We start from the raw sequence: 18,374 nt of genomic DNA, 5'->3' as shown, positions 1-18,374 counted from the left end.
TAAAAGTTATGCAATTTGGAGTAAGTATGGTCCTGACTTGTTCGCTCAATTAATCGTTTCAGATAGTAAGCCTTTTTTTTTTTTAAATGTATTAGTAAGGCCTTTTTTTTTTCTTTCTTTTTTTTTAGTAAAAACAAAAACCTGTACAGTAAGTTGTTTTTCGGGAAAAAATATAGCTTTTTATAAATAAATGAATGAAAACCTTACTATAGAGCCTTTTATGAAAAATAAATCATGGGATAAAAATCAAGCAAAAAATAAAACACACTCCAAAACTTAACATTACAAAGAGATGACATATCTGCATCGGTTGATTCTTTTATTATTTATTATATAAGCAATAACGTATTCCATTTTATATAGAAAATAAACATCTCTAGGAAATACTATACACAGTTATTATTAGTACAGCACATTTTACATTTAAACAGCATCAAATACTTCTGTACACCATGAAAGAAACCGTCAGAAAGGTATTCTGTTTGGCACGCCGTTGTTTTTTTTTTTTTGTTTTTTTTTTATTTACGCACCGAAACATCACCGAGACATGTCACCTAGACCGTCACGTGAGCGGACACCTCGTGCGGCGTGTCGTCACGCGGCGTGGCGTCAGAGGCTACATCGAGACCACACGTGCGCCGTGGCTCTCCCAAAAATTGGATTCACATATCGTGGCCACAGGAATACGATTTCAAAATGTGCAGAAGAGATGTTGTGAGACAACCAGACCCCTGGTTGGACCCTTGGAGCCTTGCAATGCAAAGATGATGGCAACAATGGAAGAGTTGTACCCATTTTTTGTCACCTGTTTTGTTACCGTTTCCCAAGGGCGGTGTGATGATGTGGTTAATGCACATGAATATACAAGATAAGAGTGTTGTACAGTAGTGCCTTGAGATACTCACTTTGTACTGTGAAAAGCTCAGAACTTCCTCCATTGAACGAAAATGAAAATTGTCTGTGGCGGCCTCCGTCTCAACTCCTCTCAGCTCATCAGTGCGGCACTCATACTGGCTCTCATCGTTCTCCGCAGAGCATAAAGAAATATGATTGAAATACGTATGATATTGTCTGCCTGCCTACATGTGCTGCTTGGAGATATGCACAGTAAAGTGACGCTTAGGAAGATCACACACACACCTTTTGGCCTGCAGACAAAGTGGACAGATGATGGCAACCTATCATCTGTGATGATGGCACCCATCTGAAAGACACACGCACGCACGCACGCACGCACGCACGCACGCACGCACGCACGCACTCACTCACTCACTCACTCACTCACTCACTCACTCACTCACTCACTCACTCACTCACTCACTCACTCACTCACTCACAGACAGACAGACCTTGCTCGGCATTTCAAGCAGACCTCCTCCCCCCCCCCCCCTTGTCCAGAAAACGTTGGGTCCCCGAGTCCTTGAGGAGTTGCTCTCTGGAGGAGCATCTTTCTCTTCCGCCTCTCAGAGTTCTCTCTCGATGCCGGTGTGGGAGCGCCGCCTCGGGGCGCGGGGCCCGTCCGTCATCCTGTCCGTTTTTATAGGCTTAGCTGGCTGTTAGGACAGCGTTTATCTTTGCCTTGTTCCTGCGAGGTGGTCCAATCGGATATCTTACAAATCCTGAAAAGGCACGGAGGGGAGACGGGCGTGAATACAACACACGTGCGCACACACTCGCACACGCGCGCGCAATTGAGCGTTTTACGGTTGGAGTGAGTCGGATTTTAAATTAGGATTGCCTTAAGGTTTCAAATTATGGTTTTAATTTCGTTTGAGGGTTTCAAAGTAAGGTTTTAAATTAGAGTAAGGGTTTGAAAATGTATAAAATCAGAGTAAGGGTTTCACATTGGAGTTATCCGCAGTTTCCGGACATGATGTAACATGTTTTTTTTCCACTCGCGTGCAGCCTTTGATACGGTTCCTCCCGAAACGAAGATGCGCTACAGAGTCGTTAAATCCACTCGGGCTTCAAGCCTCTCCGGCGGTGCACGTGTGCCTAATGAAGCGGCCTCTAATCACGGACGCTTGCCATTCATCTTGCATATTGGAGCGGTGCGCAGCAGGAACGCCCACTAATTGCGCCGATTCGGCGGCGGAGAAGCGCTTGGGCTTCGGCCCTTCTCCTCCTCTGCACGCCTGCCGGCGACGCCTTCTTCTCTCGCCTCTTTGATTGCGTCGCCTCGTCTGATTTTACTGTCCCCGTTTGTCTGTGGCGCCCACGCAAACAAGCCGCTTCGCTTCTTTCCTGCCTCGCTAGACGCGCAACCAGCGATGTGTTAATGAGCCTCGTGAGTCATGCGTCACCTGCGTGGCGTTTTTTTGCGACTTCACCTTTTGTGTGTGTTCGCAAAGGGACCCTTGGGTGTGGTGTTTGCGTTTGTGCACTAGGCGCTTTGATTAGGCTTTGCGGCTTAAATTGGCTCAGCACCGACCTACACGCACACACACGCTCGCTCACGCACACCTCCGCTGATGACAGCTTTTCCTCCTCCTGCTAACAACAAACCACTCACTCTCTTTCTTGCCCTCCCTTTTCTCTTCTCGCACTCGGCTGCCTTGTGCGGCTCAGACGGAAGCGTCGGTGAAGGGAGTGGGGGGGGGGGGGGTGAGGAGATCAGGGGAGGGACGGATGAAGGCGGCATGACTAAAAATGGGAAAGAAGAATGAAAAAAAAGAGGCGGGAGCTCGTTGGGGATAAGAAGTGAACGCAACAGCTAAAGCAGCGGGGGGGAGGCGAGGAGGCGCCAAATAAGCCGAGTGAGGGAAGGAAGGAGGAACAAGACGAGAGAAGAGGAAGCGTGTATGTGCGTGTGCGCGCGCGTGTGTGTGTAGCATGCGAGGCGCGTCGCGTCGCAGGCAGGCAGTGATGGTGGGTGGGGTGTTTTGATCAGCAGCCAGCGTTTCATCACTGTCAGTCTGCGCGGAGGAGAACAGAAAGAGGAAGGAGGGAGGAAGCGAAGGGGGGAGAAGGAGAACCTCAACGCACCGATGCTCCCTGCTGAATGTCATCCTCACACCCCCTTCCCCCGCCTTCTCCCGCTGCCTTTGACCTTCCTCTTTGAGGCTGCAGTGAGGACCTAAAACCACCAGATGGCGTCTTGCTGACAGCAAAGCCGTCCGTACCCCCGTCCGTCCGTCCGTCCGTCCGTCCGTCCGTCCGTCCGTCCGTCCGTCCGTCCGTCCGTCCGTCCGTCCGTCCATCCATCCATCCATCCATCCATCCATCCATCCATCCATCCATCCATCCATCCTGCCACTGCCACGAGGGCTCCCTGTAGTGGATAATGCGGACTCATGTTCTTTGGGATGTTCTTACCTCATGTTTGGGGCATTTGATGGAGAAGTCATCTTCGTGGAATGTGCAGCCTGCACAGTTTGGGAGAAAACAAAGACAAACAAAACGGTCAATAGAAAAGAGTTGGATTCCAGCACGATTAGCACGACCTGAAAAGAAGAAGAAGAAGGAAGCAGCAGAGGATACAAGAGGAAGCAGTCCGTCACGTATGGCCGACGCACGCAGCAGGAGGGAAATGGGCCTACTGTGCCCCCATTCCCCCGCCTCCCCCCGCCCGCCCCCAGGTGCCTCGGCAGACTTTCAAATCTTCAGCGTGACGCATAAAAGCCACCATATGAAACAAAAAAGATGGCTTCTGACCCTATCGTGCACAAACATTTTGGGATAAAACTTGCCCGTTCGGCCATCTTGTTGCAGACTAAAGCATTTGAATCCGCCCTTCCTCCTGCTACCCCGGCTCGAGCACTTGTCTTACTTCTTCATCTGCTGCTTCACAATGCTCTCGCTCCCTGCTTGCCCCACCCCCGGCTGGACTCTGGTCTTGGCTTACCTGTCTCTTTGGCGCAGGCGTAGTGGTACTTCCGAGAGCAGCTTCTCCAGCAGCAAGTGAGGGACGCCCCTGCAGTCTGGCACTTGTGGCAGCTCTGGGGTTCGTCACAGTGAGCGAGCGCGTTCGGGGAAAGAAAGGGAAAAGCAAAAGTAGGAACATCAGCACAAAGCGGTTGCTCGGCAACGCGGCGATGTTCGTGTTCGTACCGTTTGGGCCGAATTGGCGGCGGCTTCCTTCAGTCCGTACAGTCGGCCGGCCAGCACAATCACGCCTTTGGTCCAGATGGCGCAATTTTCATGAGCCCAGTGCTCACTGGCCTCGGCTTCATCTTGCAGCCTTCGGAGCCAACCCTCTTGGTTCGCGCAAGGTCCGTCCTGGAGCCGGCTCATCCTCTTTAACCTTTCGCGAAGGCTTATTCTTGGAGGAAGGCCCGTTCTGTCTTTTCCGTCTGCTCGTCCGTACGGCCGGCGGCGACGTCTGGCGCTTCGGCTCTCCCGCGCGTTATCTCCTTCCTTGACTTCCTCGACGGCCTTTGACGATGCGCGCGGTTCTTCACTACCTTCATCCAGGTCGGCTTTCCCTGACCTTCGCCCGAGGGAGACGGCGGGCTCGGCGGTCAAGAGTTTCCGAGGAAGTCCGTCTTCGGCGTAGTACGGTCCGCACAGATCGCCCAGATCGCGATAGTTTGAAGGTTTTGCGCACAGGCAGCAGGTGAGACGTCTACCGGTTAGATCCGGATTGAATGCCGGCCCTTGGAGCATGGCGGCAGTATGCGGCACTACTTTTGCCACCGTGAAAGGATTCTTCATCCGGAGAATTCCCTTCTTTCTTCGTCTCTGGAAAACGTGCACATCCTCTGGCTTGTTGACGATGGCACACCAAGATGGAAAGTCTCTGGAGTTGTTCATGCGCACGTAGGGACAGAAAGACTGCTGCTGCTGCTGCTGCTGCTGCTGCTGCTGCTGCTGCTGCTGCTGCGGCTGCTGATGCTGGATGGGCCTGGTTCGGACTCTCCTGACAGAAATGCTCTCAGCCTGCTTGTCTGAGATGGTCAGCACGGGACCCACAACGCCGTCTTTGTGCTCCTCGTCACGCTTGTCTGTTTGCGTCTGGAGCTTTTCCGCTTCGCAGCCGGCAGCCCTCACGACGGCCTCGATGACCTCCAAGGCGTCCTTCATTCCGGGTTTTGGCCCGGGCTTTTTGTACACTTTGAGCGGCTTGTCGGACGTCTCCTCCATCCCCCGTTTGCGCTTAGCTGCGTGGGCGAATGGTTTTCTTCCCCTTTTGGATTTCTGGAGGACTTCTGCGCCGTTCACCTCGGGGCATTCTTTGATATCATCGGGAGCGATTGGCAGTCGGGGCTCCTCTAAAGGCATGGTGGTCTCCTCTGCTATCGCATCTTGTTGCTCCGTGGGTTCCACTTTGATCTCCTTTGCTGTTTGGGTTTCTTCAGGCTGAGCTTTTCGTTTCCTCTTCTGCTTCAGGTGCATCTCGTGGTTATTTTTAATGGCCCTCTGCTTGGCAGCTCTCGGGACTGTCACAATGAGCTCACTTGCTTCCAAAGCTACGACGGAGGCATCTGTGCTCTCCACCATGGCCCATTGCTTCCGCTTGGAGGACTTGGGTGGGGGTAAATCAAGTGCTTTTGCCTGTTGGGTCCAATCTCCTCGAGGACCGAGGTCTACCTGAGCCCCCATCGCCCTTTGGACGTTGCACATTGGCCCTTGGTCATTGGCATCCTCTTCTTGTCTCCACTCTTGTGTTTCTCGACTTATCTCCTGCGTGTCACTTTCTCGTTTGACCTCCTTTCTGGCAATGCCGTCGAGGTGTTTGGCAACCGCCTGTCTATTTTTCACTTCACTTTCCATCATTTCAGTGCCGTTGACAGGAATAGCCGTCAGGACGACAGCATGGGGAGCAAAGTCCTTGGTCGTTGCTTCGCCGTTGAGATTGACGTCCGTCTGAGGAGTTTGGAGATACTTCTTGGAGCTTGGCGAGGTGATCTTCTGCACCATGGCCTCGTATTTCAGCCCTCTGCCCTTACGTGGAGGAAGAACTTTTGTTCGAGCGGGGCACTGCGCAGGCAGCGGTGGTACGTCCCCTTGATCGCTTTCGGGAATATGTTTGGTTGGGTACGGGAGCGCGGGCTCTGTGGTGGTTGGCCCTCTCTTTCTTCTGGGACCCTCTTGAGGTGCGGAGACAACCTGCTCAGGCAGTTGGAGTGCTTTGGCTTTAGGCTTGGGACCCCTCTTTTTCTTGAGTGGCACCAAAGAGGGATCCATGGCTGACTGATATGTGAGTGGAAGCAATTCTTCACTATTTTCAGCTGGAAGCAATGCAGGAGCTTTTGTTGTCGTCTTTTTCACCATATGTGGATTTGGCTGCACTTCCACTTTCTCAGAACATTCAATTGTGCCACTTTGGGTTGTTACAACGTCCTCGTGTAGGTTTTTCTCCTTTTCTTTGGCCTGTGGGGGCTTTCTTGACCTTAAAGTCATATTTTTAGAGTCATTTTCTTGTGCTTTTATGTCATCCGGCGACTTTTGGTCACGGTTGATGACTTTTATATCCTGGTTTATTTGTGATAGCGTGGCCTTGATATTTTTCCTGCCCCTGCCTTGTGGCTCTGTCAAAATGATTTCTTCCTGTCGCGTCTGCTTGGCTCTGGAAACTGAGCCTTTGGGGCGACCGACGGGGGCCTTGACGGCCGGCAAAGCCTCTTCAGATTCGAATCCAGGCTTTGAAATAGGTTTGGGCCCAGGTTTTAAGCCTGCTTTTCGTTTCCCCGGAGACTCTATTTTTTCCGCCGGATCTGGTGTACTTGGCACATCCTTTAGTCCTGATTTGAGTCCTGCTTTTGGGCCAGGTTTTAGGGCGAGCTTAGGGCCTGGTTTGGCTGCCGGTTTTGGCCCTGGCTTGGATCCATTTTTCAGTGCTGGTTTGGATCCAGGTTTTGGGCCTGGTTTCCTCTTCAAATGATCCTCGCCTTTGGGTGAGAAGTCTGCTGCATTGAAAGAGCGGGTGCACATTCTTGATCTCAGTCCTTCGGCTAACATCGTGCTTGTCTGGCTCACAATTGATTCCTGGTGCGCAAGCTCAGTTTGGTCTGGGAACAGCATCATTTTGGCTGAAGGCCTGCAGGCGTTTTCAGAAGCCAGGGGCTCCCCGTCTCGCTCCTTCTCTTGGTCCCGTTCCATGCTTAGCTGTCGCCTGATGGCCACCCCTGAAAGCATGGTTTTCCTTCTCCCCCTTGTATGCTTGCGCCCAAACGCTCTGGGCTGAGCAGACGGGGCCACGGGCTCTGGCTTGGCCAAAGGGGTCACGGCGCTGGAGCAGCTGAGGCCCGGCTCCATGTCCTCATCGCCTTTCTTTGGGGAGGGCGGTGTGTCCGCCCAGGAGGGGGCTGATGGAAGAATCGACTTGCCAGGCAACTGAGGAGAGTCGGGCTCCAGCACTTTAGCGTCGCTGTGATCCATGTGATCCCTGGACTGGGCTGGAGTTGCTGTTGTCTTGTCGTTGAGGGCCGAGAAGACGGGCATAGCAGACTGTGGCTGCGGTGCCGTGTCGCCGATGGCCGATTCTCTGGACGAAGCATCCGGGGCTGTGACCACATTTGGATGCGCGGGCACTCCCGCGAGCTCATGGTCGCCGTGGAACTCTGGTCTTTTCTCTGTCCTGGCGCAAAGGTCGGCAGAAGGCTTCTCAGCGCCGTGTCTGTTCTTCATGATGTCAGAATTCACTGACTGGCCGCCGTTCTCCTCCTCCACTGGTTCGTTTCTCACCTCATCAGACGGGGGTGGGGAAAGAGCACGTTGCGTTGGTTCATCAAAGTCTGCTTCGGGTCTACGGTTTTCCTCCTCCTGTTGGTCTTTCTCAAGCGACTGTTTGCTCTCTGTCTTTCTGGAGTTGTCTTGCTCCAAGGCCTCACTTTGAGGGGTGTTGTCTGAACTGTCCTCCTTCTCTGTGGAATATTGATCCTGTTCAAGGTCACTTGCAGGATGGAAAGGCAACATTTTCAGAGAGCTTTCGGAAGCAATTGATGACTCGGATTTGTATGCTTCTTTTATCTCTTGGCCGAAATGGTGGCTCAAGTCAGAGCAGGCGGCTGGGGACTGTTCGAGTGAATCTGGCTCATATTTCCTCCGAACCGCTTCATACGGCGTCTCGGCATAGCAAAAGTCTTTGTTTTTGTTGACTTGATTGTACAGAAATGAACATTTGCTCTCATCTGACCATTTCTCTCCCTTCTCTGTCAGTTTGGCGACACAGGCATCTATTTCATAGTCAGGTGTTTTGGGCCGAGTCTCCACTTCTTGCTCAGTTGATTTCTCTGTCCACGCCGATTCCTCAAAGTTTTCTTTAACGGGCTGACTGATCCGCTGTATGTCGGAAGATGAGTCGGTGTCGGGTTTAACGGGACTGGGAACCGTAATGCTCCCCTCAGCGACGCTCTTCACAGGAGCGCCATCTTCCTGCATTGACTGACATCGAATTGGGTCGGGAGTGAAGTTGTGCAATCCAGAGTCTCCAGACCTGGTGGACACGTCATCTGGAGATGTCATGGAACAGGACGACATTGTGTCCACGTTGATGTGGGAGTTGTTGGCAGGCTGAGCTGGACTCCTGCCCTGGTTTCTGTAGTAGAAGCTCCTCTCCAGTTGCTCATCACTACTGCTGGAGTAGCCCCCCTCGTGCAGTTCCATTGGCATCCGAGGATGCTGCACGTTCGAGTAAAGGTCTTGCGCCGGGCCGCCGCTTAAACTACCGGCACTTTCTGAATATGGACTTTTGTAGCCCTCACCCTTTTTCAAGGATGCCGCGCTGCCAGAACTACTGCTGCTTCCACCACTGTTCCGTTTCGAGGCTTTCTTGTTGGCCACCAGAGTCTCAGAAAGCAGCAACTGTTGGACGTTGTTGGATATGTTCTCAACCTGAGAGGTGAGGGCATTCAGGCTCCACAAGCTGGGGTTGGACAGCAGTTTCTCGGAGAAGCGCTCTTTCACGCTCGGTCCTGGAAGCGCGTTGGTGAAGCTGTGGGCTGCCGCGTGGGGCACGCTGGGGGACGGGTGCGAGCGTGGGGGCAACAGCATGGTGTTGGATGCGCCATGCTCTTGGTGGCCCGTCGAGGAAGACGACGAGGACAAGGCTGCCCCCGGGGTGATGGGCGGTTGGCCGTACTGGAATGATTCGGGATTGGTCATCAGCGGCGACGGGGTGGAGCTGTATGAAGGTGAGCGTCCCAGCGAGCGTGCGGGTGAGTGGCTCGAAGAGGGACTGCAAGTTTGATAATACTGCTCGGGTGACCTGACAGACAGTTCTGAGAGACAGTAGTTTGCTTGCGGTTGGCTGAAGTGCTGGTATTTGGGGTTGGGGTGGGCTTCCTGTGGGTTGCTCATGGCTTGCAGAGGGGGCTGTGGCTCATAACCTCTGGAGTGTTGGTAGCTGTAGCTGTTCTGAGATGCCCGGTAGGCTCCTTGCTTCAGGTTACCGAGGCCGCTCATTTGTCTGCCGTACTGCGAGCTCGGCGGCACGCTGTAACTTTTATAACATGGCGGCATGGGGCTGCACTTTTCTATGTACGGTGAAGGAGAGGGGGAAGGTTGGGGATAGTGCAGGTGACTTTGTGGGTACATCAACGGTGAAGGGTTACTTTGGTGTGACTGCTGATGGGGGCTGGGATAAGATGCCTGGGGGCACTGGGTCTGAGAGTGGCCCAGCATGTTCTGGTCCATGTACTGTGAGGAGTTAGGGGCGGGTGGACCTCCAGCCTCAAGTCGCCCGACCATCTCGTGCTCATACGACGTCAACTGAGCCGGGTCTTCCCATTTGTGCTGGAGGTGGCCCCCGCTCATGTACTGGGCTGAGTAAGTCCCGGGGCCCATGTGGTTACTGTAACCACCGTGACCTTGTAGAGGGTGGCCGGAACTTGGTGGAGGGAATTTGGGGACTTTCTTCTTTGCCTGCGAGGGTGCCGAGCCTCCGTTTCCATTCCCGCTGTTGACCGGGAAACCAGGGTAGGCTGGATGGCTATAACAGTCCTTCGGTGCTCCTGCAGTTCCTGCTCCTGCAGCTGCAGACATGCTTGTAGTGTTCACCAGTGAGCGGGCGTCATAGGCTGACCTTGAGAGCCCCGGGCCCGGGCCTGGATGCGGACCAGGCCCCGGGTGGGGTAGCTGAGGGTGGGCATGATGCGGGTGTTGTCGGTACGTCTCCAGGCGGGATAATTCGTGGGGCTCCTGCTGGTAGCAGGGTTGGTTGCTGTGGTAACCACCGGCGCGCTCACGGAAGGACTGCATCGCTACCACAGTCTGAAAGCAGAACAGGGTGGGGGAATTGTTGGTAAAGAGGGGGTGGGGGTTCTGAAAACATGGAGAAATGGGGCAGGGGGACATAAGACACTCATGAGATACTCTGTATACTTTCATGGTATCAAAAAAAATCAATAAGTCGATAGATGGTAGTTCAATCACTTAATTGGCACAGTTCGATCCCGATTCCGTTGCACTGATGCTGGTATAAGGAATTCAATTGCAGTTTCAAGCTCCAAATCTTCATCCAGCTTCACAACGGAAGAGGAAGACGAGGAGACGTAGTCACCAGGAGACGAAGCTCTCAGCTCAGTCTGTCAGCGTGTTTTTCTGTGCTGTACGAGCCTGCCGCCTCCCGCACAATACCCCGGCTTGCAAGCGGCCCCAGGAAGCGCCACCAGATGCGCGTTGCCATTATTCATGTCTGAAACGGGCAATTTGCGCACACGCACATGCACACGAACACACACACACACCCACACACACGCATGCACACACACACACAAACTGGACAGGTCGACGCAGTGTAATGCAATGCAACATGGTACGTTGCACACACTGGTACAACGAGGTGAGCTCCGTAATGAGCTTTCCCTCCTGCTGGAAGAGGCCGACGTGTGCGTAATTGACTGCCATGGGCTGCGCACGCCTCACAACTCGGCGAGGCCGTCGAGCCGCTCGGGCAACATTTGCGTACACCGCGAGCACTTTCCTGGGCTAAAACGTTGCAGCGATGACCCTTCCAGACGGCAGATTCCGGTCTATAAGCTTACATCAATAAGCCAGAGAGTGGAGACGACGGCGAGAAGCAAGAGAGGAGAAAATCTGATTGTTCAGCTGGATGCTTTAGAATGTAGCGAGCCGCCACACAGTTGCACTCCTCTCTCGGCGCCTTGGTCGCTTTCTTTCGCATCAGCTTCACAGGCGCTTTGAGACGGGATTTATCTTCTTTTACCACACGCACACCCCAACACAAAAGGTGACCTTAAAGCGGTCCTGCGCGTGAAATATAACGAGGCACCCGGTAGGGCTGCGCGTTTGGGGGAGGTGTGCAAACCCATTCGCGTTGCCCAGACAGGAGGGGTACCCGGCCGCCAGGGTGGAGGGACGGAGTGCCGCGCCGCGTTCACCTCGTTGTTGTTAATGGTGCATGCAGATGTGTTTCATATCGCGAGCAGGCGGAGCAGGCCTGGAAGCTAACGTAAACACACTTGCTCATCAGCACAGTCCAAGTCAAACAACGTACCATCAAAAATAAGGCAAACAGACTCCACCCATCAACATATCAGGCTGAAACACTCATCATCTAAGCGGATCAACTACATGGCAAACCAAACCTCTCACCAGTCAACACTAACACCTCTCGAATTACATGCACAAAAATAACACACACACACACACATACACACACATGCAGGCACACATGCAGGCACACACACACACACACACACACACACACACACACACACACACACACACGCACACACGCACACACGCACACACGCACACACACACACACACACACACACACACACACGCACACACACACACGCACGCACGCACACACACACACACACACACACACACACACACACACACACACACACACACACACACACACACACGCACACACACACACACACACACACACCTCCCATCATCAGTGCACCCACTTTGCTTGCTAGGTGGTGTTCTCCACAGCTAACTACTATGATCCCCCCCCCTCAATCACTGCGGCTGTGTTCCGGACCAAGCCAGCAGTAAGTGAAATTCATGGCCGTGGAAGGCGAGCAACATTGGTTCCATGCGTCACACATTGCAGGTGTCTTTGTTTTGTGTGTGTTGCTCTAAATTGGCCTCAGTATGACTCCAAAGAAAGCAAAAACTGCTAGTGATAGTGTTATTCCAAAATTTTGAAGCGGCTAATTCGCGAGTGTGATCCTGCTGACAGCAAGGAGTAAAACGAGCTAGGAAGGAGGCTGAAAAAAAAAAAACAGACTCCAAGAGGGAGGCATTGATCTCAGCCACAAAAAACTAGACCCGCCCCTGCATGAAAATCAAGACGCTGATTAAATCAAATGGTTGAAGGATACACGGTTAGAAAAAAATCTTGAACTTTAACTGAACTTCTTGGGTGGAGACTGGCAACACAGACAGACAGACAGACAGTGTGACCAGGCGGTGCGGGGAGGTTAGGACCCTAAGGGAGAGGCTCGGGAGATGGATTCAGCCAATATCTGCTCTGACATTTGTAAGTGTCCCGTTGTCATGGCACACGGCTGGATGTCAGTCGCACAGAATAATCGTCCGGCCGCGTCGAGAGGAGCGCGGTGAGGCTATCAAATGGCCGCAAATGGACAGATGGATGGCAAATGAGGCGCCAAAACCGGCTGCCGCTCAAGAAGTGACGGATCCAGAACAGATCCAGATCTGATTCTGACAACCAGCCAATGGGACCACAGGGATTTGAGGTTTTGAGATCTATTCACATTTCAATAACATTTTTCACATCAACAACTACACAAACATCAAAAGAATCTTGGTACATTCAGTCTTGATAAACAGTTGGAGCCTTGATGGATGAATCCAAACGATTCCATTTCGCCACCCAACAGAAAAATGTTGGAAAACAAAGCATCGTCTGGACTGCACCTCTTTTCCTCCGACTCGGCCTATCTTTGCCAATATGGCCCAAAGCCTTATTGAAGGGATATTAAAGTCGAGCAAGCGCTTCCTCGTCTTCGACTTGATGAAAACCAGTAATGCGGTATTTGTTGGAGGCGGACGGAAGTGGCTGGCCGAAACGCCTCAATAGCATCCAATCGTGAGGAAACGCAGCTTGGCGCCGCTCGATTTTTGAGAGACCATTTTAGTTGTGTGAGGCACGGCGGTTAGCGTTTGCGCATGTGTATGTGTGTGTGTGTGTGCGCGTGTGTGCGAGAAATGCAATTGCCTCATCTGTGGGGTGGAGGATGACTCATCTACATTCACAGACATGACTGTGCTCTCACGCTGACGAGGATGACACTTCACACGAAAATGTCGAACCAACACACCAACAAAAACTAGTTTGAGTATCTAGCTCCCGTTTTCTCTAAGATATTTTTTTGCGGATGTAGCTGTTTCAACACATCTGTTGCGTGGAGATCAGGCGGCAGATGCCGAACAGGTGAGTGCGGACACAATGCCAACCTTTTTCTTTTGCGCTGTCTCTGAACTTGACGATGCCTGCTGACCTTTAGCGGAGGAACAAACAGCGCCAAGCGACGCCATCCAAAAGCAGACACAATAACAACAACACAAAGAGCGGAGTGCGTCGTTGCCGTGGCAACGGGGGAGCCACTCAGTATGCTAGCAGCATGGAGAAAGCATGCAAGATGAACATCTGGCCGCAGGGTGTCAATGACAGGTCGGCGTGTTTATCACGCATTCAAAACATGCACAAATACATCATCATCATCATCATCATCATCATCAGTCAAGGTTGATCTAATAACATGAAAAAAAAACTATATATATTAACCTGTATTGATTTGTGTTGATCGCTATGTGTGGCTGTAACAAGACCAGTGGCCTGGCTCTGCGAGGAAGAAAAATGTCGTAATACGAATGGCTCCTCACAGAGGCTCAAGAAGGTCTGTCTGGGTGCAACATAGAACTCGTATTTAAGGCACCACCACACAAAATGACGCTTTTGCCAGTTGTTTGCCCCAACCCCAAAATATTGCAACACTTTCGTCCTCTTCCTCCATTTCTCCACTCCCTCCATCCCTCCTTCCACATCTTTCGAGGTGTTGTCACCACCAAGGGGCAGCTGCCCTTTGAAGGACTAAACCTGCCTTTGTTGACATGGTAACGGTGCACGCAGACGGGCGGGGATGAGAAGGACGGAGGTGGCACACACACACACACACACACACACACACACACACACACACACACACACACACACACACACACACACACACACACACACACACACACACACACACACACACACGCACACACACACACACACACACAGGTTGGGTTTGCCTCCATCTGCGCGAGGACGTTGTCGTGGTTACCTGGGCATGTGACCGGAATGAGGATTGCTCATTATTTGCTGTGTGTACGTCGGTGATGACGGTCTTGGGTCAGTTTTGTTTTTTGTTAGAAAATGAATTCAAGCTTCCAGGATTACCTCTGCATCGGGTGTGTGTGTTTGTGAAGCGGGCCTCCTGTTGACCTTCCGCAACAAAGAGAGAGAGTGACTCATCCTGAGATGTGAGGAAAGTGACACAAGCAAAAAGAAGGAAAAGAAGAAGAAGTAGAAGAGCGCGTAGTGACGGACGTTCTCTGTCTAATTTCCGTCTTTCCGTGCGGTGGCACGCTTGGGCGCACACGCTTGGCGGCGCGCCAGGGAGCTGAGGTCCTGCAATGTGGTCTGCAGAGCTACTTGGTATTCCATCAGCGAGGGAGATTGTGAAGCAGCAGGAGGAAGATTAGATGAGCGGGGGGGGGAGACAAAATCGTGTGCAGAGCAGACTGAAGGGACTCGCTAAGTTTGGAATTTCACGTCCACTGGCTGCGTTTAGAGTTTAAACTTTTTGGGAAGCAGTCAAATTGGTCCGTCAAAATGAAGCACCTACGCTCACGTCAACCTTGGTCCTAAGCACAAAAAAGCCACAAGATGGCGCCAAATCACTGCTTTTCTATTTGACAGGGCTTAGGTGTGGGCCTAAAATAGTGACAGGAAGGTGAGCGCTTTCATTTCGCCACACATCTGCTCAGAATGACGATTCCTTTGCATGCTTGCCGTCAAGACACACAGACGGGTGACAGACATACGACTATGAGAGAAGCGTGGGAAGCCAAGGCGCTGCAAGTCTTTGGAGCCGACGCTTTGGGAAGAGCCGGCCAGCCAGCCAGCCAGCCAGCCAGTCAGCGAGCGAGAGAGCGAAAAAAAGCAGGTCAGAGAGACGAGAAAGGTAAAATATGGAAGGTGCGATATAAAAAAACGACAGGAAGTGACTTGTTATATAAGGGAAAGGGGGAGGAAGAGATGAAAGAGGAAAGGATGGTTGTGGAGCGCGGGCCAGAGTGCTGAAGGGAAGCAAAGTGGAGACGCTTTGCATGGGGAAGGTGTTCAGGGTCAGGAGGAGGGTGTGGGAGGGGGGGTGGCAGAGATGGTGATCCACGCCAGGAAAGAGTTGCAGCAGTGCAGCAGGCAGATGCGTGCGGAACCGAGATGCGGAGATCGTTATCGCGCACCGGCGCTGACTATCGATTTGCCGCCGTTGTCTTCAGCGCTGAAAGAACACCCTCCGTCCGCTTCAAAGCGGCTGTGTAAGTGAGTGTGTGCATGTGTGTGTGCGCGTGAGCATTCCTCTGGGCAATATTGAAAAAACAAGAAAAAGGCTACAATGACACTCAGCGGAGTGCAGACCTCCGTCAAGGCCAAACTGTCCAAATTTGGAGTAGCGCTGTTGAGGCTACTCGTCTGTTTTCTACTGCACAGTTAGGGCTAGACTGGCCCTCAGGCGTAGCTACCAGATGCCCGACGGGCCGCCCGTCTTTCAGGCTCCTTCAAGGTAGTGAAAAATTGAACACGTGGCCAGGCCTTCACGTTGCCAGGCGTCTGCATGAGGCGGCAACTGCTGCGCTACCTGTATGACAACATCCCGCTCTGGCGCCTGAAAAGCAGATGCTGATGTCTGGAAGGAAAACGGACGACGGCGACGCATGAGAATCGACAGACGATACATCAATCGCCCGTCACAAGTGCATGAAAGCGAGCTAAAGTTTTTGCGCTGCGGTGGCGACACACGTGAGAGTGAAAGCGGCTCTGGAAGTGAGCCACCGGAAGGCGGAGGAGAGCAAAAGAGGAGGAAGAGATCAAGGGGAAAAAGGGGGAAGACTCCATCCTTTGTTCTTTGTTGATGAAAGCAGGAATCGGAGCCGCGACTCCCACTCCCGCTTTCTCTCTCGCCGTGATGCGCCTTGATGTGTGAGAGCGAGCGAGTGAACAGAAGGAAACACACACACGCGCACGCACACACACACGTACACGACTGCCTTATTCCGCTCAACTGAGACCCAAATGACTCCTCGCTCACTAATTAAACTTTAATCTGCAATAGCGCGCAAATTACCTGCCACGCAGCTGAGCGCCAAACGACGGGGATGCGTGCAATGAGTGAGATGGGGAGGGGCGGGTGGACAGATGCATGAAAGCGAGAGAGCGAGAGGAAGGTCACACTCCACCTGCGGGAGGAAAAACGTCCTCCCTTTTCTGTTGCCGTCGCTGGCGGCGCCAAGAGAGGCGCAAGTGTTTACGTCTGCACGAGTGGCACTGGAGGACGCGTACACACAAGGACGCAGTCCGTGCGCTCCTCCATCTGCCCGACCGTGTTCCCGTCTTCCTCGCAACAGACGCAACCTCCGCCATTTTGTGCCACGCATTGGGCGGAGGGCATGGCAACATGCGGGCCACATGGCTGCTCACGGAGAACCGGTGATAATCAACCCAATTTTCTTGCATCTCCACCTTGTCCAAAATGAGTTTGGCGCGTGCGGCTAAGCCACAGGCTGCCCCGACTTCAAATTTCAAAGCTGCTTTGTTAAGCGAGACCATCAGCATGACGTGCGCGGAGTGCAACCAGCAATCGCACACCACAAATTACTATCAAGAAAATGTTTTACTTGATGTCCTCTTTAAGTCTTGGCGGCCGGTATTGGCATCCCTGAATTATTGACCAATCTTTTAATGAAGGAACTGGGCATCAGGTATGAGGTGAGCGCGCGTGCCATGACCACCTGACGGTGAGTAAAAAAATCAAAAAGAAAAAGCACAAAAAGCTCCAGGCAGCCATCGGCAAACAAAAGGCTTGGTGCTGAATATTAGCCACAGTTGGTGGGCAGGTGCAACAATCAAGGAGATGCCCGTCATGCGAGGCTGCCCTTGTGTGTGCAGAGGCTCACCACGCTTGACATGAGCAAATCTGGCGCGCAGGAGGCGACAACGCCTCGTTGTGCGATACACCCGCTAAGCGAGGCCAAAGGGAGGCGGCGCTGAGCGGGGAGCTAGGTCGGAATATGTGGCGGAAGTGCAAGCCGGCCAAAGACATGTCAGGACGGAGGCCGACGGAATATCCAGCACACAATTAACCGTTCCGTGCCACAAAGCAAAGCAACGTTGACGTCCATGACGGCAGACAAACAACGTGCGCTGACAAGGAGCGATGGCGGGGGAAATAAGGGCTGAAGCGGGCCGCTAAAGATCCAGCTCAATTCCGAGCGCCGGAGATTGCGCCGACTCTACAATGGCAGCAGAGAATAACATTGATTAATGGCGTCAAACAGGTCATATTGCAGGGAGTTACCGTGGCAACGGCAGCCCGCCAATGTCCGCCAGTGACCACCTGTCAAGTGACAAAGCAACAGGCCGTGAGACCAGAAAGAAAAAAATAGCTGCCCTTTTCATGAGTATGGAAAAAAAGCAGTTCCAAGCACATTTGTTCAAGTACGTCTTTTTTTATCCTATTCATTTGTAGTTTTGATTTTGGGTTCGTGCTCGAAAAAAAGTAGACATTCTTAAATCAGCATCAAACTTACATTTAGGGACACATCAAGCTATCTCTGATTCAAATTTGGAGTTGAGCAATCAAGTTTTCGCATGATGATGTTTAGTTTGACAGAAACAAAATAAGATTTGGATTCCATGACGATGAAGGCAACGGTGTTTTGTATCGATTATTATGTCATCAATGGTGACTACAAATAGAGAATTGTTTGGCTTTCTAGTGTGGTGACGCGTACACAACGATCTCAACAGCCACTTTCCCATCCATCCATCCATCCATCCATCCATCCATCCATCCATCCATCCATCCATCCATCCATCCATCCATCCATCCATCCATCCATCCATCCATCCATCCATCCATCCATCCATCCATCCATCCATCCATCCATCCATCCATCCATCCATCCATCCATCCATCCATCCATCCATCCATCCATCCATCCATCCATCCATCCATCCATCCATCCATCCATCCATCCATCCATCCATCCATCCACCCTTCGTTAGCTTCTGCGGACCAGGAGGCACCTAGCAACCAACGTCCAGCCAATTAGTGTCATGCCATTCCTGTTTCCATGGCAACACACCACCGTCCTCTTTAGGCACAGCCATTTAGGCGCCCGCCATGCACTCGCGGCAAAAGCATTCAGCAGCA

General features: G+C 52.3%; 1 protein-coding gene across 4 annotated transcripts in view; it reads right to left on the bottom strand.

The window, feature by feature from the left end:
- Positions 1-298: 298 nt before the first annotated feature.
- LOC125984241 (retinoic acid-induced protein 1) overlaps positions 299-18,374 on the bottom strand; it is a 33,238-nt gene continuing 15,162 nt past the window's right edge. Inside the window, exons 1-5 of one of the 4 annotated variants that reach the window (XM_049746231.2) lie at positions 10,315-18,069; positions 4,051-10,203; positions 3,845-3,938; positions 3,316-3,365; positions 299-1,619 (exon numbers count right to left, since the gene is read on the bottom strand). In XM_049746231.2, the coding sequence (XP_049602188.1) occupies positions 1,611-1,619; positions 3,316-3,365; positions 3,845-3,938; positions 4,051-10,140 (6,243 nt within the window). In that variant the 5' untranslated portion in view covers positions 10,141-10,203; positions 10,315-18,069 and the 3' untranslated portion in view covers positions 299-1,610. Of the gene's footprint in view, positions 1,620-3,315; positions 3,366-3,844; positions 3,939-4,050; positions 18,070-18,374 lie in introns of those variants that run through there. The other 3 variants (XM_049746230.2, XM_049746232.2, XM_049746229.2) reach the window with 3 other exon arrangements.

Source organism: Syngnathus scovelli, chromosome 16 (assembly GCF_024217435.2).
Source record: "Syngnathus scovelli strain Florida chromosome 16, RoL_Ssco_1.2, whole genome shotgun sequence".
NCBI lineage: Eukaryota > Metazoa > Chordata > Actinopteri > Syngnathiformes > Syngnathidae > Syngnathus > Syngnathus scovelli.
Note: the sequence above shows the minus strand (reverse complement) of the source record. Positions and strands in the feature narration are given on the sequence as shown.